Source organism: Cavia porcellus, unplaced genomic scaffold (genome assembly GCF_034190915.1).
Source record: "Cavia porcellus strain 051 isolate PalLab524CR breed Dunkin Hartley unplaced genomic scaffold, mCavPor4.1 scaffold_29, whole genome shotgun sequence".
Classification (NCBI taxonomy): Eukaryota; Metazoa; Chordata; class Mammalia; order Rodentia; family Caviidae; genus Cavia; species Cavia porcellus.
In genome coordinates, this window is record NW_026947512.1 from 35,213,032 (window position 1) to 35,239,594 (window position 26,563).

A 26,563-nucleotide genomic window follows, 5' to 3' on the forward strand; every position below is an offset into this window, starting at 1 on the left:
ACACAGAAGAAATAGACAGATTCTTAGAAACATATGAAGTACCAAAGCTAGGTTAAGAGGATGTAAAACTGTTGAATAACCCAATCTCTGTTAATGAAATTGAAAATGTAATTAAGTCCTTTCCTACAAAGAAGAGCCCAGGCCCAGATGGATTCACTGCTGAATTCTACAAGAAGTACAAAGAAGACCTAATGCCAACAAATCCTCAAACTATTCAATGAAATTGAAAGGAAAGCAACCCATCCTAAGTCATTCCTGGAAGCAAATAATACTCTAGTACCAAAACCTGAGAAAGACCCAACTAAAAAAGAGAACTATAGACTGATCTCCCTAATGAACACAGATGCAAAAATCCTCACAAAATATTGGCAAATAGGATGCAGCAAATCATCAAGAAGATTATACACCATGACCAAGTGGGATTCATCCCAGGAATGCAAGGATGGTTCAACATGCGTAAATCAATAAATGTAGTCCACCATATCAATAAAGCCTTGATAAATACCTCAATGTGATCCTTCTTTATAGCTGAGTACTACTTCGTTGTATAAAAATACCCCAGCTTTTTAATCCATTCCTCAGTTGATGAACATTTGGGTTGTTTCCAATATCTCGCAATTACAAATTGTGCTGCTATAAACATAGGTGTGCACAGAACATATGTAAATAAATGCAAAAGAGTTGAAAATGTAAGTAAGAATCACATGATCATTTCTATAGATGGAGAAAAAGCCTTCAATAAGGTCCAACATTCATTCATGATAAGAACTTTACAAAAAACTGGAATAGATGGTCTTTACCTCAATATAATAAAGGCCATTTATGACAAACCAACAGCCAGCATCATACTAAATGGCCAAAAATTGAAAGCCTTTACTTCAAAATCAGGCACAAGGCAAGGATATCCTTTATCACCACTCCTATTTAATATAGTAGTGGAAGTACTAGCCAGAGCAATTAGGCAAGAGAGAGAAATAAAAGGGGTAAAGATAGGAAAAGAAGAAGTTAAATTATCATTGTTTGCAGATGACATGATGCTCTACATAGAAGACCCCTGAATTCCATTGAAAGACTCTTAGATACAATAAATAAATTCAGTAATGTAGCTGGATACAAAATCAATACTCGGAAATCAATAGCATTCCTATACATGAACAACAAAATCAGAGAGGGAAATAAGAGAAACCACACTCTTCACATTAGCAAGCAAAAAAACAAAAATGAAATATTTAGGAATTACTCTTACGAAAGAAGTGAAAGACCTATACAGGGAAAACTATAATACACTGAAAAAAAGAAATTGAAGATGGTCTCAGAAATGGAAAGACATCCCTTGCTCGTGGATAGGAAGAACAAACACTGTGAAAATGGCCATTCTCCCAAAACTTTTATACAGATTCAACGCAACCCCAATAAAAATACCATCAACATACCTTACAGATCTAGAGAAATCACTCCTAAAATTCATCTGGAACCAGAAGAGACCTAGAATAGTAAAGGCAATTCTAAGCAGCAAAGGCAAGGCTGGAGGCATCACAATCCCTGACTTGAAGTTATACTACAGAGCAACAGTAGTAAAATCAAGATGGTATTGGAATCAAAACAGAGCCAAAGATCAATGGAATAGATTAGAAGATACAACCACCACAACAAACACACTCAACCACCTTATCTTTGATAAAGGAGCCAAGCAGGTTCACTGGAAGAACGACAGTCTCTTTAATAAATAGTGCTGGAAAAACTGGCTCTCCATTTGCCAAAAACTAAAGCTAGACCCATGTCTATCACTATGTACTAAATTAAAATCTAAATGGGTCAAATATCTGAATATTAAAACAGAAACACTAAATCTATTGGAAGACAAATTGGGTAGAAACCTTGAAGACATAGGAGTAGGTAGAGAATTCATGAACAGGACTCAAACCGCATGGGAAATACTTCCCAGAATCCATAACTGGAACCACTTCTTATTAAAAAGTTTCTGCATGTCAAAAGAAATCTCCTCTGAGGACAGCTTTTATTGCATCCCATAGATTCCGGTAAGTTGTATCTGTATTTTCATTTGTTTGTAGTTATTGCTTAATTTCTTTTTTAATTTCCTCTGTGACCCATTGATTACTCAGGAGTGTGTTATTCAGTTTCCATGTGTTTGTGGGATTTTTGCAGTATCTTTTATCGTTAATTACTAATTTCATGGCGCTATGATCTGATAGCATGCAAGGGATAATTTCAACTCTTTTGCATTTATTTACATATGTTCTGTGCACACCTATGTTTATAGCAGCACAATTTGTAATTGCGAGATATTGGAAACAACCCAAATGTTCATCAACTGAGGAATGGATTAAAAAGCTGGGGTATTTTTATACAACGAAGTAGTACTCAGCTATAAAGAAGGATCACATTGAGGTATTTATCAATAAATGGGCGCAGCTTGAAACCATACTCAAGTGAACTAAATCAAACTCGCATCTGTGAACACTGAATAGTTTCCCTACTGTAGGAAATGATTCAAATATATAAAAACATGATAACCATGATTCCCCATTATGTGGCCTTGAAGCCTTATAAAATTTTCACTCATTAATTGGAATGGCTTTATTCTGGTCTGTTTGATATTACGGCCTGTGATGCAATGAACAGCTACTTTGAAGAAAAAAAGACATCATAATAGCTAGTGCTGATTTAATACCATCTGGTCTTAAAACTGCACCAAACTATGGCTCTTCTGTCTCCATTGATTTTATCATGTTATAACTTGCTGGATTTTATCGTATGTGGTAGTATAAACAAAAATTGTTATAGGCAAAGAGATAATATAGAAACCATTGATCATTTTTTCTGTTACCTGGTTCTAAATACTCTACAATGCTTTCATCTACTTCATTGGTGTTACACAGTCTTGATATGTTTGATGCTATAGCATATGAAGTTATATTTAAATATTTCAAAGAAAAAGACACTATGGTAACTATATTAAGTTGGATTATTTGGTGGTGAAGCACTAGGTTGCTGAAAGTGTCATGCTTTAACCTGTATTGTTATGTTGTTATGCCCCCTTTTTTCTCATCCTCTCCCTTATTCATTAAAAAAATTATTTAATTTTTTAAACAAACAAACAAAAAGAAATCTCCAGCATAGTGAAAAGAAAACCCACTAACTGGGAAAAGATTTTATTGAACTCTCTCTCAGACAAGGGACTCTTGTCTAAAACATATAAAGAATTAAAAAAACTCAGACCCCCAAAATTCAAAGATCTAATCCAAAAATGGGCATCTGAGATGAATATACACTTCTCAGATGAAGAAATACAAATGGCAAATAAATACATGAAAAAATGTTCATCATCATTGGTCATTAGAGAAATGCAAATTAAAACCACACTGAGATACCACCTCACTCCTGAAAGAATGGCCAGGATCAAGAAAACCAACAACAACAAATGCTGGAGAGGCTGTGGGGAAAAAGGAACTCTCCTACACGGTTGGTGGGAGTGTAGACTGGTACAACCTTTGGGGAAGTCAGTCTGGAGATTTCTCTAAAAGCTGGGATTGGAAGCCCCATTTGACCCAGCTATTCCACTTCTAGGCATATTCCCAGAAAAACTGAAAGCATCATAACACAGTGATATATGTGCACTTATGTTTATAGCAGCACAATTTGTAATTGCCAGAACTTAGAAACAAGCCAGGTGTCCATCAACTGAGGAATGGACAAAAAAGCTGTGGTATTTCTATACAATGGAGTATTACTCAGCTATAAACAAGGATCACATTGAGATATTTATCAATAAATGGGCACAGCTTGAGACCATACTCATAAGTGAAATAAATCAATCTCACATGTGTGAATACCGAATAATTTCCCTAATGTAAGTAATGATTCAAATATATAAAAGTATGTGGTAATCATGATTCCTCATTATGTGGCCTTGAAGCCTTATAAAGTTTTCACTTATTAATTGGAAAGCCTTTATTCTGTGCTTCTTGATATGGAAATATTTGAAGCTATTGTATATGAAGTTTTATTCATATATTTCAAGGAAAAAGACAGACACTATGGTAACTACTATTAAGTCGGGTTATTTGGTGGTGAAGCACTAGGTTGCTGAAACAGTCATGCTTTGACCTGTATTGTTATATTGTTATGTCCTCTTTTATCTCAATTTCTTCCTTATTCATTAAAAAATATTTAGCTCTTTTTATGTTTTTTTAATTAAGGGGAAAAAATTTTAAAAAATAGCAGGATATATTATAGTAACTTTTTTTGATTTCCTATTAACTTGTTTTGAAGTCCTGTATTATTCCCACTATCTTGTTTTGACTGATTAGACTCTGTTCCATTCTGTATGATAGTATCAAGTTTGAGGGTATAGGCAACTACTTTGAAGGCAACAAGATTCACTAAGATGTCCATTCTGATTTGACTATTGTCTCCTTTGGAAGTCCTGTAATGTTTACAATGCTTAAGTTTTATTGGTCTTGTTCTCTACTGTTTTGTTCAACTTTATAATATCTAATGAGATAGACAATTCTTTTTAAGGAAACAAGAGACAACGTTGATAACCATTGTTAATAACCTTGTACTCTGTTCTACATCATGTGCTATGTCTATCCTTGGTTTTGACTGACAGCTTTGTTTTGCCATATTTGATTTATTCTCTCCCCCCAAAAAAGTGATAAGAACTAAGGAGTAATAAAACCCAAAATGTGTAAATTTTGTTGTAAAAAAGAGAGGGAAAAAAGTGCTCTAAAGGATACAACAGCAAGTGTGTTTAGGGGTGTTAAATAGCTGACCATATTAATGTTTTTGGTTGAATCACTGAACACAACTGTTTGCAGTCTCACTGTTTGAATATCTACCTCGTATGCTTTGATACTGTGACTTGAGCAACTATATCTAAGATGATAATATGTAATCTATTAACTGGTGATTTCTTACTTTTTTTTTGTAGTTTTGTATTACTTGTACACTTACGGCACTTTGTTTTGTTTTGTTTTTTCTCTTTTTCCTTTTAAATAAAATAAAGTTAAAAAAAGAAACAAAATCGATGGAGAAATAAGATACTTCTATGACAAGGAACAGCTGAAAAACTACGTGATCATCAAGTGAACCCTGCAAAGAATACTGAAAGACAGCCTAGATACATTTAGGAAAAAACCACTAAACAAAACAGACAATTAAACAGAGCAGAAAGAAAAAGATGCAACAGCAGAAAGATAACATGTCAACAATAAACCAACATATAACAGTTATAACCATTAATGTAAATGGTCTCAATGCACCAATTAAAAGAAACAGACTGGCAGAATGGATCAAGAAACAAAATCCAACCATATGCTCTCTACAAGAAACCCATCTAACCCAAAATGATACTCACAGACTGAAAGTCAAAGGATGGAAAACAATACTTCATGCAACACGAACCCCCCAAAAATTGGGGGTAGCTATTTTGTTTGCACACAATATGACCTTCAAGCCAATAATGATCAGAAGGGATAGAGAAGGTCACTACATACTGGTTAGGGGAAAACTCAAAGAGGAAGCGGTCACTATCTTAAATATATATGCACCAAACTCCAGAGCACCCAGTTATATAAAACAAGTACTAACAGAAATGAAAAACCAAATTAGCAGTAACACAATTCTAACAGGAGGTCTTAACACACCATTGATACCAATGGACAGATCAACCAGACAGAAAATCAGCAAAGAAATAAAAGAACTGAATCACACCTGTAAACAAATGGACTTAATAGACATATACAGAGTATTCCACCCAACGACAAAAGAATACACATTCTTCTCAGCAGTACATGGGTCATTCTTAAAATAGACCATATATTAATTCACAGAACATATTTAAATAAATGCAAAAGGGTTGAAATTATCACTTGCATGCTATTGGATCACAGCACCATGAAATTAGAAATTAATGATAAAAGATACTGCAAAAATCCCACAAACACATGGAAACTGAATAACACACTCTTGAGTAATCAGTGGGTCACAGAGGAAATTAAAGAAGAAATTAAAGAATACATACAAACAAATGAAAACACAAATACAACTTACAGGAATTTGTGGGCTGTCCTCAGAGGAAAATTTAGCGCATTGATTTCCCACATTAGGAAAACAGAATGAATTAAAATAAATAACCTGATGTTACATCTCAAACATCTAGAAAAAGAAGAGCAAGTCAAGCCAAAAGCCAAAAGAAGAGAAGAAATTATAAAAATCAGAGCAGAAATCAATGCAATAGAGACTAAAAAAACAATCCAAAAAATCAATGAATCAAAGAGTTGGTTCTTTAAAAGAATAAATAAAATCGATAAGCCCCTAGCCAACCTTATTTTAAAAAGGGAAGAAAAAGCTCAAATTCATGTAATAAAGAATGAAAGAGGCAAAATTACTACAGACCCTATAGAAATACAGAAGATCATCAACACCTATTTCAAAAAGCTCTTCTCTCAAAGGTTTGATAACACAGAGGAAATAGACAGATTCCTAGAAGGATATGAAGTACCAAAGCTAGGTCATGAAGATGTAAAACTACTGAATAACCCAAGTTCTATTAATGAAATTGAAAATGTAATTAAATCTTTACCTACAAAGAAGAGCCCAGGCCCAGATGGATTCACTGCAGAATTCTACAAGAAATACAAAGAAGACCTAATGCCAACAGTCCTCAAACTCTTCAATGAAATTGAAAGGAAAGCAATCTTTTCTAAATTGTTCCTAGAAGCAAATATTACTTTAGTACCAAAACCAGAGAAAGACCCAACTGAAAAAGAGAACTATAGACCAATCTCCCTAATGAACACAGATGCAAAAACCCTCAATAAAATGTTGGCAAATAGGATGCAGCAAATCATCAAGAAGATCATACACCATGACCAAGTGGAATGCATCCCAGGCATGCAGGGGTGGTTCAATATACGTAAATCAATAAATGTAATCCACCACATCAATAAAACCAAAAGTAAGAATCACATGATCATTTCTATAGATGCAGAAAAAGCTTTTGATAAGGTCTAACATTCATTTATGATAAGAACCTTGCAGAAATTTGGAATAGATGGTCTTTACCTCAATATAATAAAGGCCTTCTATGACAAACCAAAAGTCAATATCATACTAAATGGCTAAAAATTGAAGGCCTTTACTTTAAAATCAGGTACAAGACAAGGATGTCCCTTATCACCGCTCCTAGTTAATATAGTTCTGGAAATACTAGCCAGAGCAATTAGACAAGAGAGAGAAACAGAAGGCGTAAAGACAGGAAAAGAAGAAGTTAAGCTATCATTATTTGCAGATGAGATGATACTCTATATAGAAGATCCCCAAAACTCCATTGAAAGACTCCTAGACATAATTAATAAATTCAGTAATGTAGCTGGATACAGAATCAATAGTCAAAAATCAATAGCATTCCTATACACTAACAACAAAGTCACAGAGAGAGAAATAAGAGAGTCCACACCCTTCACACTAGCAACCAAATAAATGAAATATTTAGGAATTACTCTCACAAAAGAAGTGAAGGACCTATACAGGGAAAATTATAATACACTGAAAAATGAAATTGAAGAAGATCTCAGAAAATGGAAAGACATCCCTCGCTCATGGATAGGAAGAATAAATATTGTGAAAATGGCCATCCTCCCAAAACTTTTATACAGATTCAATGCAATCCTGATAAAAATACCATCAACATACCTCATAGAACTCGAGAAATTACTCCTAAAATTCATCTGGAACAAGAAGAGATCTAGAATAGCAAGGACAGTTCTAAGCAGCAAAGACAAGGCAGGAGGTATCACAATCCCTGACTTGAAGTTATACTACAAAGCAAGTGTAGTAAAATCAACATGGTATTGGAACCAAAACAGAGCCGAAGATCAGTGGAATAGATTAGAAGATACAACCACAACTACAAACACACTCAACCACCTTATCTTTGATAAAGGGACCAAACATGTTCACTGGAAAAACGACAGTCTTATTAATAAATGGCATTGGAAAAACTGGCTCTCCATATGCTAAAAACTAAAACTAGACCCATGCCTATCACCATGCACTAAAATAAAATCTAAATGGATCAACAATCTAAATATTAAAACAGAAACACTAAATCTATTGGAAGACAAAATTGTAAAAACCTTGAAGACATAGGAGTAGGGTAGAGAATTCATGAACAGAACTCAAACCACATGGGAAATTCTTCCCGGAGTCAATAATTGGGATCACCTCTTATTAAAAAGTTTCTGCACGTCAAAAGAAATCTCCAGCATAGTGAAAAGAAAACCCACAAACTGGGCAAAAATCTTAGTGAACTGCCCCTCAGACTAAGGACTTCTGTCTAAAACATACAAATAATTTTTTAAAAAATCAGACCTCCAAAATTCAAAGACCCAATCCAAAAATGGGCATCTTAGATGAATAAACAATTTTCAGATGAAGAAATACAAACAGCAAATAAATTCATGAAAAAATGTTCACCATCATTGATCATTAGAGTAATGCAAATTAAAACCACACTGAGATTTCATCTCACTCCTAAAAGAATGGCCAAGATCAAGAAAACCACCAACAACAAATGCTGGAGCGGCTGTGAGGAAAAAGGAACTCTCCTGCACTGTTGGTGGGAGTGTAGACTAGTACAACCATTGTGGAGGTCAGACTGGAGATTTCTCAGAAAACTGGGACTGGAAGCCCCATTTGACCCAGCTGTTCCACTTCTAGGCATATTCCCAGAAGAACTGAAAGCATCATACCACAGTGATATATGTGCACCCATGTTTATAGCAGCACAATTTGTAATAGCCAGATCTTAGAAACAACCTAAGTGTCCATCAACTGAGGAATGGATAAAAAAGTTGTGGTATTTTTATACAATGGAGTACTACTCAGCTATCAAGAATAATCGCATTGAGATATTTATAAATAAATGGATGCAGCTTGAGACCATACTCATAAGTGAAATAAATCAAACTCACAGGTATAAATACCAAATAGTTTCCATAGTGTAAGAAATGATAAGAATACAAAAAAGTATGTGGTAATCATGATTCCCAATCATATTGGTTTGAAGCCATATACTGTTTTCACTCATTAATTGCAAAAGTTTTAACCTGGGTTGTTTGATTTTAGTATCGGTGATAGTACAAATAGCTATTTTGAAGAAAACAACACATCATATAAGCTAGTGCTGATTCAATATCATCCTGTTTTGAAGTCCCATCAAGCTATTGTGTATCAGTTTCCACTAGTTTTAACATGTTGTATCTTACTATATTTTACTATATGCGATAGTATAAGCAAAAATTTTTATAGGCAAAGAGATAATATAGGAACCATTGTTCATTTTCTGTTAACTGGTTCTAAATACTCTGTAATTCTTTAATTTTCTTGAATGGCTTTACACTGTCTTGATATACTTGATGCTATAGCATACGAAGTTGTACTCAAATAATTCAAGGAAAGAGGCACTATGGTGACTACTATTTAGGTTAGATTATCTGGTGGTGAAACACAATGATGCATAAATTGTTTGGTTCTGACCTGTGTTGTTTTGTTACGATGTCCTCTTTTATCTCAATCTCCCCCCTTCTTTTAGTTAATCTATTTTTCTTATTTTTTTTTAATTAAGGGAAAACTAAATTAAAAATAGTGGGATATATTATAGTAAGTTTTTTGTTTTCCTATTAACCTGATTTGAACCCCAGTATTGCTCTCTCTGTCTTGTTCTGTCTGATTCTACTATACTCTATTTTGTTTGATAGTATCAAGTTTGAGGGTATAAGCAACTACTTTGAAGGCAATAAGATTTACTATGATACCCATTATGGTTTGAAGTCCTGTAAGGTCTCCAGTGTAGGTTTTATTGGTCTTGTACTGTACTGTTTTGACCAATTCTATTATACCTGATGATATAGGCAACTCTTTTTAAAAATAGCAAGAGGCACAATGGTAACCATTTTTGATCATCTGATATTCTATTTTTACATCATGTACTATGCCCATCCTTCTGTTCTAACCAACTCTGTTCTGTTTAGTCACGTTAGGTTTTATTCTCTTCAAAAAAAGTAATAAGAACTGTGGGAGTAAAAAAATCGAAAAATGTAATTGTAAAAAAGAGAGGAAAGAAAGGTGGTCTAAGGGATATAACTGCATGTATGTTTGAGTGTGTAGGATGGAAAACTATATTACTGAGCTTTTGTTGGATCATTGAATGGAACTCTCTGCAATCTCACTGTATGAATGTCTACTTTATATGCTTTATTTTTATAATTTGGACAACTGTTTCTAAGATGACAATACGTAACCTATTAACTAGTGATTTCTTACTGTATATTTTTTCTCTTGAATTTCTGTATTATTTGTACCCTGTTATTGCTTTATTTTTTATTTCCTTTTTTTTCTCTTTAAATAAAAAAGAGCTATTTAGGTATGTGTGAGTGTGTGTGTGCATGCTGTGTACTGTGAAACTGGAAATAAAGTGAGTCTAGGAAAGAAATACGTTAACATCACCTACTGTGTGAGTATCGGTTGTGGAGAGCAGAATTGTAGGGGAATGGGTGGCACAGGCCAATTCTGAAAAACAAGATGCACTAGAGAAAAATATACAGCCCTGAGCCTTTTAAGCTAAATCATTCATGTTCTTATGTTGGGTTTACAGGAACACCACAAATAAGCAAGTGATTATTTTTCATTGCTGAAATATTTGTTACCTGTTTAAAAATATTATAACACTTTGCATATTTTGTAAAAGAACATACTATTCTTTATATATTGAGAAAATGATCAATTCATCCATTCCATTGTGGAAAATGCAAATAAATGACTTTTCCAGTATAGGAAGTCAATTTTTATTGTAATACTACCCTTACTTTTAACAGTTAAAAGCCTGATTCAGCTGATTTCCTTGGATTTTCTGGTTTCTTGGACTATCACAGAGCACAGAAAAATGATCAATTTTATTAGATCCTTTTCAGGTTTGTTTTTGTTTTTATCCTTATTGCAATAGTTAGAACATGCAGCACCACTACTAAGTACTATGAAAATAGCAATCATGCTTATCTTTTCCTGTATTAAGGGGGTGCTTCATAACACCTACCTGTGAAAGCTTGGCTTCTGAGATAAATTCCTTTATCATTTTAAGAGTAGTCTTCTATTACTAGTATAAGCAGCATGAGTGATTCACAACAAACGTTGAATTTCAACCGCTATCACTTCTTGCTTTGCCCTATTAGCATGAAATCTTTCATTGTTTCCAAATATTAAATAATTGGAATATTTCTAGAATAAGTACACATATTATCACTGATTATGTTTTTAAAGAACCACTGACTTGTTCTTGTTTATATTTGATGTATGATTTATGCATAAATGAAATTAGTTCAATTTTAGTATATTAAAAATATCAGTGTTTGTGATTTGCTATATGTAAAAGAAAATAATTAGATTCCATAATTATTTTCTGAATTTGCCTGTCCCCTAAGTAAACTGGACAGATTTATCTATTTGCTTATAGGAATGCCTGACTCCGGAGCTGACAGTAACCTTAGACATTGCTTATTCCTTGACATTTCACTAATGTGTTATAGATTAATGGCATTGTTTTAATGTTAAAATAACATCATTAGTTAAAGTTTAGAATGTGGGATTTTTTTTCTTTTAATAACATTTCTAATAATGGTGGCTACAATAAACTAGGATAAAAGGGGTCAGGAATGAGGAAGAAATGTCAATCAGTGGGTACCGATTTACATTTCAGATAGGAACAAGAAGCTTCAATGTGCTAGGGCACAGAAAGGTGACCATAGACAACAATAAGACAGTGTCATTTAAAAAGCTAAAAGAAAGGATTTTGAAAGCTTTTACCATACAGAGATCATAAATTTTGAGGAGCTGATTATAAGCTTAAATTAATGTCAAAATTTTGCAATGTACACATTAATCAAAACATAGCACGATACCCCATAAATATGTATTTTTATGTTTTTATGTATCATTGAAAAATAAATTTAGAAAATGATAAAAAGTGAATTTATTATTTGTAAGTAATTTCTGTGTTTCCAATTTACCACGTAGTTAAAAAAAATAGAAGTATCCTTCACTTGCAGTGTAGTGGAAATGTATAGAATGACTAAGTTAATTGATTACAAAATAGCCCTGGTGAAGAGTAAATGAGCTTGTAGAGCAGAGATACAGTTTTGATAAAGAGCTACATATAATTATATCATGATTTTAATCCAAATTTTAATTCATCTTAATATTTTGTTACCATTATAATTGTGAAACACAAGGATAATTTTCCAGAGATTCTCTTGCTGGAGAAAAGACATTACTGTATTTAAAATGTTTAAAGTCTATAAATATAATGATTAATAATCTATTACAGAGAAAATTACAATGCAACTTTTATTAAAGATGTGATTTTCTTTCCAGGCTAAATATGGAGAGCAACATAGTTTTCTCCTCATCTGGTCAAGTAATTTTTATTATTCCATTTTGCCTTTAGATATATTGTTTTATATATATATATATATATATATATATATATATATATATAAAACAATATATCTAATATATCTATATATATATAACACAATATGTCTAAAGACTATATATATATATATATATATATATTCATTTTGTCATTCTTTGACTACTATTTGAAGACATTAAAACACTACCATGTTAAATCTTAAATGACTCAATTTCTTTTTTTTTCTGCTAACTTTATCATTTTATTATCTGTATCCATTGTACGACATAAGAAGATTTCTCAGTGAGGATGTATTTTGTGTCAATATCTGAAAAAATTGAACTTCTGTAAAATGATTACAGTATAACCTTGAACTTCCATCCTCATATATGTTTCGTTTTCCTGCTAACAATGCAATAAAACTAAATTAATTGCAAATATTTTAGTGCTGGTGTGATAGGGCATGACTATAATAACCCCATCACGAAAAGGTTGAGGCGGGAGGATTACCAGAAGTTTGAGACAACCAGGTTACATACTGAATTCAAGGACAGCCTGAACCATGTAGGAAGACACTATCTCAATTAAAAACAAACAAATATTTTTAAACAATGGTTGCATATCAAATCAAACTTTACCAACCTTGCTAAAAATTTAAAATTAAATATTTTACCCTATAAATATGTATATTTAACAAAAAATACTTAAAATACATTCTTTCTGTATTTCTCAACAGTGTGTAAGCCTCAAATTTTTCATCCAAATAGATATTTTAAAGTGTATTTTACCATTTTTTCTAAATACCGTAATTACATGCAATAAAAAATAAAAACATCTAATCTAACTATGGTTAACTTTCTTTTTGCTTTGTTGATTTTTGCTTTCTTTTCATATGAACATTCATGTTTATTAACTTTCCATTGACTCAATTTAACAGACTTGCCGAGTTCCCAGTCTTATCAATTACCTAACAGCAACACTGCCATGAAATAATCTTCACTGGAATGTGCCAGCACCTCCATATTTCTTGTTGTACTTCCAGGATTTCCAACTGCCTTTCCTATATACATCATCTCTTTTTTTTTAAGAAGAGAAAAATTTATTGGGGAACAGGACAAAACTCCGGGAGACAAGAGGGGTACTGAATGTGTTATCCTATATATTATCATTTTGGAAAGTTTTCTACCCTAAATTTATGAACTTTCTACATGGTTTTGCCTCTATTGCTTTTGTAGATGGCTTTCTTTTCTTCTAAAATGTGCATAATTATCTTTTCTTTGACTAGAAATTATTTTCTATCCTGTAGTTCTCTATTCCACAATCCTCAATTTTTATTCAGAAAATTTTGCAAAAATTATAAGAACATACTGATTTTCAAGTTTGCATATACTTTGATCAGACTTAAGAGTGGATGCAGTTAAAATGACATGTATATCAGTAACTGTTCATATTTAAAAACAGTTTGTATTATTTTATCCTCATAAGAAAATACATAAGCACTATAATTTGGAACAGTTTGAAAGTTTCCAAAGAATTTGTTGTGCATTCATCCTTTAAATTACTGATTAATTAGTGCCTATTTTATTAAAACATTTTAATGAATCACTTGATGCAATATTAAAGAATTTATAGTCTGTATAAATCAGATAAAATTAAATTCTAAATGGCCAAACAAGGGTCTTAATAACATAGAAACTATTGGCTTCTCCCTGAATAATATAAATCTGGAGGTGGCTCCAATGTTATTAGGCACATGCCTATTTTATTTTTCTGATTTCCTGTCTTCAAACTCATCAATGATCTGGGTTACATGCTAGAACTCGAAAATTCTTCAAAGTAAAGGTCAGGAAGTAGAGTAAAAAACAACTATACATCAGATGAAGTCCTAAAATATACTTTTGTCTAGAAAGTTCTTACATTTTATTGTTAATACCTCACTACAGTAAGTACTGGGAAATGTTATTCTTTAATGGGAATTGTTACATAAATAAATAAATAAGTAAATCAGTAAGTAAATAAATAAATACTTGGATTATAACTCACAGTAAGAAGAAAATAACTATTTCATGCACATATGTCCTAATGATTTTGGATAATATTACTTTTAGAAATATTCATTATAAAACTGTCATGTATAGAAAGATAGGGACATTACCTTGGACAGTGAGAGGTGACAAGTATTGTTCATCAAAATTATCTGGTGAGGATATTATTTTTGAAATTTTTAGCCAAATGTTGTTAATTCACAATAAATTCAGGACGAATATGAATTGTTTCAAACATTCACTGTGAATTGTTCAATAATTTTAAATAGTTAAAAACTTCTTTGTGAAATATAAAATATTCATTTATGTCTGAAAGAAGTTCTATTTATGATCTTACCTTGTTGAATATTTTCTAATTAAAACTGATTTTTTTCTAATAACTGCAATATTAAATTTTTGTGTACCTTTTCCTTTTACCTGACAAGATTCTGACTAATGGTAGTACAAAACATTGTATTTTACATAAGTACTTCACTTTTAAGGATTCAACCATTCAAAATCTGTTTTAGAAGATTGCTGTAATAGTCTGGGGAAAATGCATAATTTGAGTACTTTATTTGACATCACTAGATACCAAGTAGTGCATTTATTTAACTTCTCAGCAGTTCATTGGCATTTTGGTGAAAAGAGGTTATTGAGGCTATTTAATTAACTTCCAATATTTCACTGGCATAAGAAACTGACTCTTCTGCCAGAATCATTAGCAATTTATAAGCTGAGTTCAGCAGCAAATGGTCATAAATTCAATCACATGTAACCTTTCCAGTAAATGACACCAGTCAATTGAAATTTATTATGAGGAAAATCACAGACTTCGACATTCACACTAAATGTCTGGAGCATTAAGATTCTGCTTGCCAGAACCTTAGATACCACTTTGTAGATAATGTGCAGAATTTTAACAGAGAGAAATGATGAAAAAGAACTGAGTAGTTCCTCTGAGTATTATCAAGAAATATGAGAGGTTCAGTATTTGATAATACTTCATTTGCTTCAATAGGAAAAACTCATACTGTGGGACCTAGAATGATAACTGTGATTACTGAACAGTAAGTGCCATAAAACACTGATGAATACTTTTGGTTTGGTGTAGAGTTCTGGTGAGGGAGTGTGCTTGGCAAGCTTCCATCATGTATTCATGATGAAGAACCTGAGGAAGCAATCAAATTTCATTTTCTACATCCTCAGTGTTAATGTCAGGTTATACTTAAATAGAGTAGAATGTAATTGATTTTAGAAGGTTGATTAAATTATCAATAGCCTGGTATAAATATAGCCTGAATGATATTAAATTAACGATCCATTTGTTTCATTGTCTGGGAAATTTGGAAAAGTTAACAAAGAGAATAACCTGAGGATTATCTGTATAGCATGTTAAGAGAATTCAATACTAACACTATCATTTTGATTTGTTAAATTCAATACATTATCAAATTGTCTCAATTATAATCCATTCTGTAAAAGACAGAAGTTAACCCCAATTTCTAAATGAGAACAAAATGTATTTTCATAGCTGTGTTTAAGTGTGGTTTCCAAAATTAAGATTTTATACTTTACATATAAATGTTCCCCAGAATCTCATGTGTTTGTAAGGTGTTTGGATCATGGAGGTGCTATCCTAACCAGGAAATGGGGCCTGGTGGGAGGTAGGTCAACGAGTCAACGAGGCCTGACCTTGCAGGGTGTATTGTTATTCTTCACTCCCACTCTCTGCTTCCTGTCTACTGGGAGATGAGCTGCTGTTCTGAGCCAAGTCCTTTGTCAATCCATTTCTGCCTTGCAGCCAATTAACTATGGACTGAGTCATCTGAAAACTATAAGCCAAGATGAACATTTCCATATTTAAATTTCAGATGCCAGTTATTTTATGCTGGCAATCAGAGAGTAATTAATACACATAGTTTCACTTAGTAAATATTATAGTCAGTAGTTGGGGCACAGGGTTAGTGAGAAAGTACTGATTGAATTTCAAAATGACTCTCACCTTATATGGCAAAAATTTTAAATTGTTTTGGAAGTAATATATCCTTATACAGCATTACATATTCCACAGAAACAGCTCAGCTTTAGAAAGATAAATAATTGCCATAATAGAATTTATCTAAGATGGTATTTCAGATGAAAAGTTCACAGGAATTTTCCATTATATAAAGCCATGGGGACAATTATGGCTAATTTGTGTGCATATATTTAATTAATATTTATATTAAGTATACAGGAAAATAACTTGTCATGCGTTGTTCATCTGTATCAATTTTATTTTATTTTGTTTTGTTTTGTTTTATTTTATTTTTGTACTTGGAATCAAACTAAGATCATTGTGCTTTCCAGGCACACACTTGGCCACTGGGCTATATCCCTGGCCCCTCAAATTCATTCTTTCTTGGTGACGTTAAAACAAAATTTTAATGGGATCAATATTTGGAAATTTATCTTTCTCACTGAGGAGAATTATGCAATAAGAATATTAGAATATTATACATTTGATTTCTCAATCATAAAGAAATGATATCATTGTCAAAATTGCATGAATGATGATTTTGGAAGCTGAGCCTGTATGATGATTTTGTTCACCATGGGCATATAGTAATTGAGAAGGGTTAGTTTACAGTTCAACATAAAGTTTTTCATGCTGTCTACCAGTTACTTTATTATGCAACAAAACCCACTAAACTTGCTTATATAAAATAATGTTTTTTATTTACTCATAATTCCATAGATTAGAGAGCTGGTTTTTCTAGTTTTGACCAGCAAAGTTTAATCTATACTGTAATACTTTATGCGTCTATAATTAACTGGCAGACTGGCCAGCTGATCAGATGTAGAATAATCTACGATGGCCTCATTCATGTCTGACATATTCGACCATTAGCACTCAGCTGGGTGCATCACTTCTTCTCTGTGTGGCATGTCATCTTGCAGAACGTACTCATTTATATGATGCACAATTCCAAGTACAGCAAAGAGCAAATCTCAGTGTCGAAGTTCTCGTCAGTGTCTGCCTGTGCACATTTGATAAAGTGCCATTCACCAAGCAAGTCATAGTATACAAGGATAGAAGCAAGTTGGGGAAGGGTTTGTTTGTTTGTTGAAAATCTGCTCCAGATCTGACAACTTATTTTATAAATTATCATGATTGCCAATCAACTTAGAAAAATTTGATAATGTCTGAGTACTATCATTAATATTGTGCAACAGGGCAGTATTTCATATGTGTTACTGTTTGTGATTGTCCCATCAGGTGGCATGGGACAGTTCTGTTGGGTTATAGAAGCCATCAAACACAATAATCTGTGTCTATCTCTAGTGGCTCAAGCCATCAGGGACGTGTTAAAAAACAATAATATATTGAAATTTTTCTCCTTGCTTATTTTTTAATTTAAATATTTGTCAGTCATATAATTTGCCATAGCTTATATAAGGTAAAAGAGCACAGTCTGTGTAAATTTGGTTTACTTTACCAACTTTGATATACCATTCACAGTTTTCAACTGAAATATGTGTAATAAACATAACTGAATAATTATCTCTTCAGTTGAAACTTAATTAACTGTCAAAACCATGGCTTATGACAAGGAACTCTGTAGTCTGGGTCAGGAAGACTTTCTCTTTACTTTTGTAATAGTCTCTATTACTGATGCATCTCACTCTTACCACAATGTTGTAAATCGTCAGTTAGGCAATACCTCCTTCAAAATCCCAACTTTTACCTCCAGTACAATTTGAAAATTCTCCAGTGAGAATCTTAGTGAATATATCATTATGTCTTCAGAATAACACAATACTGTAAACAAACAAACAAAAAAAACAACAACAAAAAAAAAAAAAACAAAAAAAAACCTTTAAGTAAACAAATGAAGAAGAGTTGAATGTAGGTCATTCATCATATGGAATTTGTACCTGTACATGATATATCTTGCTTCTTTTTTTCTCATTTCCCTCCCCTACCTTCAGTCTCTCTTCCCTCCCCCCAGGTTGGGAGGACAACCTGCTATTTACCTAAGTGTTTCCAAACTTTCTCACTCCTGGACTTGATCTCTAAATGTATTTCTTCACCTATTAAAGCCTGTCTTTCCAACCTATCCATATACTGGTTCAGTTGCCCCTATTACTCTGTGATTCCCTATCACATAGAGTTCTGTTTTCTCATACTTGATTTTTGATCCAAATACCCTTCTTCAGGTTAATTATATCACCTATTAAGAGCTTCTCAGTGAACTGTACCTCTTGATCCACTCTGCCTACAATTCTCTCTTTTTTTCCTTAATGTATCTAGGCCATCTATATTAGAAATTATATCCAACTTTCTCTGCCTCATTTCTGTTGTGCTCTTTTTCCATCATTAGTTGTCTACTTGTCTTCTTCATTTAGCTTTTTGCCCCATTCATTGGGGCCTCTCAGCCACAGTTTCTGGAATCCTGGTGCTTTTCTCTCTCTTTAGAATGTCCTGCAGTATTTCTGTAGAGTTGGATTGGTGGCTGTAAATTCCCCCAGTTCCTCTTTATCTTGGAAGCATCTTGTTTCTGCATTAATTTCTAGAGACAATTTTTCAGGGGTACATCAATCTGGGCTGGAGGTTATTTTCTCTCAGGGCTTGGAATACTTCACTCCATGCTCTTCTCGATTAGATGGTTTGTGCCAAGAAGTCTGCCATAATTCTGATGGGCTTTCCCTTATAAATAATCTGTTTCTTATCTCTGACAGCTTTTAATATTCTGTTCTTATATTGGATTTCTGGGATCTTGATTATTATATGCCTGGGTGTAGTTCTGTTTTGGTTGTAGGTGGTTGGAGTTCCGTATGCCCATACATCTGAATATCATTTTCTTCTCCTATATTTGGGAACTTTTCCTTGACTATTTCTGTGAATAGCCTTTGTAGTTCCTTCGTTTGTACCCCTGCTTCTTCACTCACATTCTTTATTCTTAAGTTATAAATCCTCTTGTCATCCTCTAGCCTTTGTATTGTTACTGCTTTTTTCCTTATTTTTAAGAAATTTTTCCTTTCATGATCCCACATTGCAAACCTGTCCTCCAGCTCAGATATAATCTATCCTTAGTTTCTTTCAAGCAGTTTTTCCAGTTTTCAATGGAGTTTTTAAATTTCCTGGTAATCCTTTGAACCAGTTTCGTGTATTCTATGTTTTCTCTATTTTCTTCATCAAGCATTTGTCCCCCTTTTTTGTGTTCCTCCATTCTTCCATCTGTTTTTTCTTGAGAGGTGCTTATCATTTCTTTTATTATTCTATTACATCTTGCTATACTTGGTTAAATACTTCACTTTTGAACTCATCTATGAGGTACCAAAGATATCGCTTTATGTCCACTGGTGCTGTCTGATACTGCATGTTTGCCATTCTCAATCTCCTTTGCATTTACCTTTCCAGGATCAATGTTCTCCGGGTTGGGGGCTAGGGACCCTTTCTTGTTGCTTCTTCTTCTCATTTTTTTGTTCCTTCCATACAGGTGTATATAGGAGGTCCTGGTTTCTTTCTTTGTTGGTTTCAGTTTGTCTGAAATGTATTGACTAGGTGCTTCTGCCGACTGCAGTGTACTTTGGAGGTACAGAGTGGGGCAGCGTATGCTGGGCCCTCCCCTCCAGGTCAGTCAACCTGTTGAGGGCTTCACTGCATTAGGGTGCACTGCCAGGCATAGGGACTTGGTTTGGGCTAGCCTACTGGGTCTCAGTCTGGGGCGTGACCCAGGTCAAGCACTCCCCACGAATCCTTTTTGGAAGGGAGCAGCTGACTGAAGTCACTGTAGCTCCTTGTTCTTGCCAGTCTGTCCAGTCTGTCCAGTCCCAGAATGTTGTCTGTTGGAGCCCCTTTTTTTTTTTTCCTATGGAAATAACCATCACTCACCACAGGTTGATGCAGGTTTCCTGCTATCTCAGTTCTCTGTTTGGTTCACTGACAGTGACTTTCCAACTTCAGACTTGGAGGCAAATTTTCTGTAAGAAGATTAAGTATCAGTATTTTCAAATGTTGGCAAAGTGTTACTTAAATCCCACTGATTCACAATTTCATGTGATATACATGGAACTCAACTTTTTTATCTTTTACAACACAGTAACAAAATTATGCAAACTGGACTACCATGAATAAAGGTGTTATGAAATGCACATGTTCTTGACAGGGCATAGGTCATGAAGTGGTTTTTCTTTAGGAAACAATACTCCTAAAAACAATATAGGAATAGAAGTCATTTAATATAGCCAAGACATCCCAAACACATGACTGTGATTCCAAATTGCCACTTAGTATGCTTTCTATTGCAGGATACAAAACTAATGCTCACCTCTGGCATGTTAAGCTGACACCCAAGATAGTCACAGCCTGCCATAATTCAGAATCCCACTATTTTCTGTTTGTACCAAAAAATAACCAGCAAATGATTTAACTTTTTAAAAAATCATTTAAACTTAAAAAAATTAGGGCGAGGTGGGATTCCTTACTTTTCATAAATGTTTGCAGAGTTACTAAAATTTTGCATTTACAAAATACTTGATAACAATATTCCTCTGGATTGTACAAGAAAGGAACCTGGGGCCACTGATAAGGCCTGGTGTGTGGTTAATCAGACTAGGCATCTTTCTCTTCTGCTTCGTCAGAGGCTGAGCTCACCTTGTTTTTCGATTCTCCATTTTTGGCAGGTGAGCCTTGGTTGGTCTCTAGATTAGGCACTTCAGATGGTTTTTTCTCCTCTCCCCTTTTCCTTTTTGCTTGCATTTTCTTGTCCAAAGATTTATCCTTTCCTTCAGCCTTTCTTGGCTTCATTTCCACTTTTTCAGGAGCAGGTTTAGGGGACAACCTTGCAGATCTCCTCTTGGACTCCTCCTTCGCCATCCCTTTGACTAAGCTGACCTCCCTCTTAGGCATCTTGGTGACATGGAGAGCACATGTGGAAGCCTCAGACCGGGGTACACCAGAAGGTGGTGGCTCTGCCTCTCCTCCCACCACCAGAGCTGCTGGCTGTGTATTATATCTTAATTGTTTTTTATTCTAAAATAATTTTGTAAAAAAAAATGATCTCATATATTTTTTCTCTTACAAATATAAGCATCATCTTACTTTAAATATTTTAATGTATTGCCTATTTTATTTCTCTGATTTCTGGATTCACTGTACACATTAGAATCAAAATCAGTGTTTAAATGCTTGTTATAAAATCACTTCTGCATATTTTTGTTTCTAATAAGAACAATGTATATAATGCATCTGATTTTATTTCCTACTTTACCCCATTCAGTGCATTTCCTATCCTTTTTTATACTTATAGATACATTCCCATTTTAATTTTTATGCCACAGTTCATATTATATTGAGTTTTACTAAAATGAAAATATGCTTTACAATACTTAACTTTTGTATTTTGTAGATAAAATTTTCTGTTAAACCTCAGGTAGACTCTCGGTCACTTACTTTGATGAATTTTTTACCAAGTATCATTTTTCTATATCTCATTTAATTTGATTTTGGAGGAGGTAAGACGGCTCACATCAACACACAAAACACAAAAATAGATGACACATCATTCTTTGTGTTATTATCTGCCTTGTTCAGCTGAATCCTTAAATAATTTTCCCCCTAGATTTTAAGTTCTCAGTCTAGTTGAATTACACACCACAAACGAAATACAATCACAACATTTACAGCTATAATTTAGCTGGTGTTACCACTGTTGCATTGAAAAGGATGCTCTTTGTCTTATGTTTGATTCACTGTATACACAGATCACTTAATTTAAAATTATTATAAGCAATTTAGAATTATCCTCACTCAAGTTTACCTCTTGGGATCCTGATCCTTTATCTTTTCTTTAAGTGATTTCATACTGTCTCAGGTAGTAGTAATAATCTAGTACATTAATACATAGACAACATATTTCTATTCTGAATATATACACTATTGAAACAGGCAATATATATGTCAATATGTTAGTTCACTGACAGTTCACTGAGAACAAATTGCTGTGCCTGCTTTGTACCCTAAATATTGTAAATTGTGAAACTATGTTCTTAATCCTTTCCTCATTAAATACATTTGGCTGCTCCCATAACAATGTGGTAGGAATGCAGAGGATGAACAAATATAATCCCTAAAATTTTCCTCATGTCACAGTGCCTTGCTATGCTGTGTGTTCTCAAACTTCCATTAATGCTGTGTTTTAGGATTTTCTTCAAAGACTCAAAATTCCCTCAAAAAATATTTCTAGTTTATAAACATATGACAACCATTATAATTGTGATAAGATTGTTGTAATAATCATTATAATATACCTTGTATGGCTTGTTATTTGTTGATATTCTTTTCTAGTCTGTAATACAATATTTTGGAAAAAAGAAAATTTTGAATAAGATATTCCATCTGTTTATCAAACAGGTCTGCAAATAAGAGTCTTTTAAAGGGACAAAATAACTACAGTGTGGAAGACTGGGTAATGGTAGGTGAAGGTCAGAGTTTCACTGAAGAATCCGCTGCAGACTCTGTACCATGAGATGGAAGTGAGGAATAAAAATGGATAATTACTGTTTTGAAACATTTCCTCAATAAAGTATCACATGATCACAGTACTAGGTTTAGTCATTGCATATTTTGAACTTTGCTGCCAGTTTCTCCATTTTTATAGCTATCTTCCTGAAAATATTAGAGTAACTTATTTAGGTAGCATAATTGTTCAAGTATTAAAAATAAACTCAGAATCTTTCTTCAAATAATTAACATATTAGAATGTATCCTTTTCCTAATATTAGAAAATAATCATTTACAATTTAATTTGCGTTAAAGAAAGAAAAATGCCTCTTTGCATCACATGTAAAAATTTCTATGTATAATTAAATGTGTAATTCAGTTGTCAAAAACTTAAGTTTTAGTTATAATATTGAGCATTTTGTGATTAAATTATTGCATAGGTCATGGAGCAAATACTTATGACTATAAACTCAGTCCTTGACCTCTTGTTTTACAAACTTATGCCCTTAAGATGATATAAATGTTATTTTGGATATTTAATTTTTTCTTAAATAGTAAGAAATGTGGCAGAGGTTGTGATAAATGCCTTAAAAGAGATAACACTTTGTAGAATAAGAATATTTTATATTATTCTTCATTGTGAACAGTGAAGATATTTTGAAAGTTAGAAATTTAGCTTGTGCCTTATGACTTTCTAAGATACTAATGTAAATATTGTAGCTATCTTCAGAAACTGAAAATTATTTTGATAATTGGTTGTTAATCATAGATTTATGTTTCTTGGTAGTGGTTATTAAATGAATCTGTATTATAAGCTTTAACAATCTAGACTTTTTTGGTATAATCAGTAGAATAACTAGTTTTAAGTTAGGGAAATATCCTATTTTCTCACATGTCAAAAAGTATTTTATACCTTCAAGTGCTGTAATCTGAACTACTAGAAAACTTTCTGGCATTATTGTCTGACAGTAATTATTAAATACATTAGCAAAGCCTAATCAGATTTCTAAATATCACACATTCCATTTGGCAAAATAATGGAACACATAGCCACTTTGTTTCTTATATCTTTGTTACACATTATGTTTTTCTATTTTAAAATCCTGTATTTAAATGGTCTTTCTTGAATTTCTTCATTGATTTACTGCTCCTGCTCTCCTTCCCTGTGGTGCGTTCCCATCTTTCATGTCATACTCTGTGTGAAGACAGCATTTTTTTACTCACCAATTGATTGACACTTCAATCACTTTTGAAATTTTCTCTCTTAAGCACTTTCTGGTGAAGAAGATCTTTAGGTAGAGGATTTAACAACAACCAAGTGTCTATCATTCATCAGTCACTACTGCTGAAATACTTCCCTGAGTTGGATATATGCATGAAAAATTGTAGCACATAAACGAAGACAGAATAATTGTGATTTTTAAGGATATCTTCCCAAAGCTCATTTCAGATTCCTAATAGCCTAAGCTGTAGTGTGCCAATATTATAATAGATGCAGCCTAAAACTGGTACTGATTGCTTGTTTTTGTCCTTTTTTCACATGATGCTTAGATATAATGAAGTTTGAAGAATGTTCCATCTATTGAAAGCCAACAGGCTGATGTTGAAAATGACTTCCTTCAACCCAAAGTCCAGAGGATGCCTGGCTGCCTATCCTAGGACTCCTAGCATAGAGAAAAGATGTATCTGTAATCATAGTATTTTCCTGGTCATACAATTTGGTATTTACCTTCATAGTAAAAAATCTCTAACAATTATATGACCTAAAAAATCCTACTTCTGTTCCGCAAGTCCTCTCTTCATAGACCATCCTACCTTTCTTTCTAATCTTAAACAGCCAGTCTTACTCTTTCTCTCTCTCAGACTCTGCTTCTTCTCCTGCTCACTCCAAAATGATCACCCTAATAATGTTCTCCTAACCCACCCCTTCACTACCTTTCAGTCTTTGCTCAAGGGATGTCCACTCTGACTATCTCAACCATACTAGCTCCGCCCTGACATAGCTCCTCCTGTTTTCTTATACTTTTTAAAAATTTTACAGTGGAGAAGAACAAAAAAAAATTGTTTGAAAATTTTACCTGGATAAGAAGTAGTCAGTGTGTTTTGAACCTTCCAAAACTGTCAAAGGAGAGACCACCTTGGCATTTAACTAAATTTTTCCAAATGTGAGTCATGAAAGAAAGATTGAGCAGCAAAGATAGTAAAATCTGTCAAATGTCAGGAAATGAATTCTGATCAACTTTATACTTTTGTTCATGAATAAGATTTTTCCTTGTTACATTTATGTGGCAATTAATTTTTGTGAGATATTTTTATTTTTCTTTATCTTTTTATTTTCCAAATAAGCTTTTCAATACTATTTGATAACAAGTTTTTAATTGTTTTTAAACTGGGTATCATGGCACACATCTGTAATCCCAGCACTTGAAAGGTTGGGGCAGGAGGATCACTGTGAGCTCAAGGCCAACCTGGACTACATATCAGGATCTTGTCTCAAAAAACAAATTTAAGGGTTGGGGCTTTAGCTTAGAGGGGTAAGTGCCTGCTTGGCAAAAGCGAGATCGTGAGTTCAATCCCTGGTACAAAAAAAAAAAAAAAAAAAAAAAAAAAAAAAAAACATAGTTGTCTTAAGTGATGAATTAAATCCACAAATATTTATGGGAATCCTCATAGATATTTTATATTGAAATGTTTAATCAGTATTTTTTCCAGAAAGAATCTCAGTATTTTAAATATTATGCTTTTATAGATTTCATGGTAGAGGTTATTTTTCCTTGTCTTCTAACAATATTTTGACTATTTTTGTTCTTCTTTAATTGAGAAATTTATAATCAACTCCTAAATTCCTCAACATAAAAAGTTGTTAAACTTTTGATTTAAATTGCATTAGAGTGCACATAAATTTAGGAACATTTGTATGCAGATGGTAGTATACCTCTCCTCACCTGTTTAGAACTTCTTTGCAGTGCTTACACATGACAACATTGTCTTGGTAGAACAGTTACTCAGTTCATATTCAATTTCTTTTCTCATTTATTTCAAATGGTTATTGCTATTATATCAAGAGACTTTTACTGTACTCTATTTGAATTGATTTCCCATTTGGTCTCATCATCAAACCTATCAGTTTGTAAGAATTACTGAATATTTTATACAGAATAAAAGTTTTAGTTTTACCAACATTTTATTGTTGGATCTTTTGAAATCATATTTCCAATATTAATATAGACAATTGAATGAATTGTCGTGTTGTATTCGGAAGCATGGCTACTTCAGTTATTCATTTTTTAATGAATTTTATTAGGACTTTTTCATCTTTTTAACAAATCCATTTATTGTTTTGAAATGAACAGAATATATGTCAGGATCCAACCAAAATACAGAAATCATGCTATTTAATTCTAAGTATGAAATTTACAGTATGGAACTGTTAAGTAATAGAACATGATTAACATCATGAGAGAGACTAAAGGAGAATAGAAGGGGTAGAAGAATAGCTTTGTTTAGCCTAGAGAAAAGAAAGACTGCATGATAGAGGAAATGGGGAAGGGACAA

General features: G+C 33.1%; 1 protein-coding gene across 1 annotated transcript; it reads right to left on the minus strand.

Moving 5' to 3' along the window:
* Window positions 1–21,118: 21,118 nt before the first annotated feature.
* LOC100717581 (non-histone chromosomal protein HMG-14-like) lies at window positions 21,119–21,415 on the minus strand. The gene has a single exon (XM_063239751.1). The coding sequence runs from the start codon at window positions 21,413–21,415 to the stop codon at window positions 21,119–21,121; it is 297 nt and encodes a 98-aa protein (XP_063095821.1).
* Window positions 21,416–26,563: the final 5,148 nt, after the last annotated feature.

What these genes read in the sequence shown, in the direction of transcription:
- LOC100717581 (XM_063239751.1), bottom strand. Translation starts at nt 21,415, where the DNA reads ATGCCTAAGAGGGAGGTCAGCTTAGTCAAAGGGATGGCGAAGGAGGAG.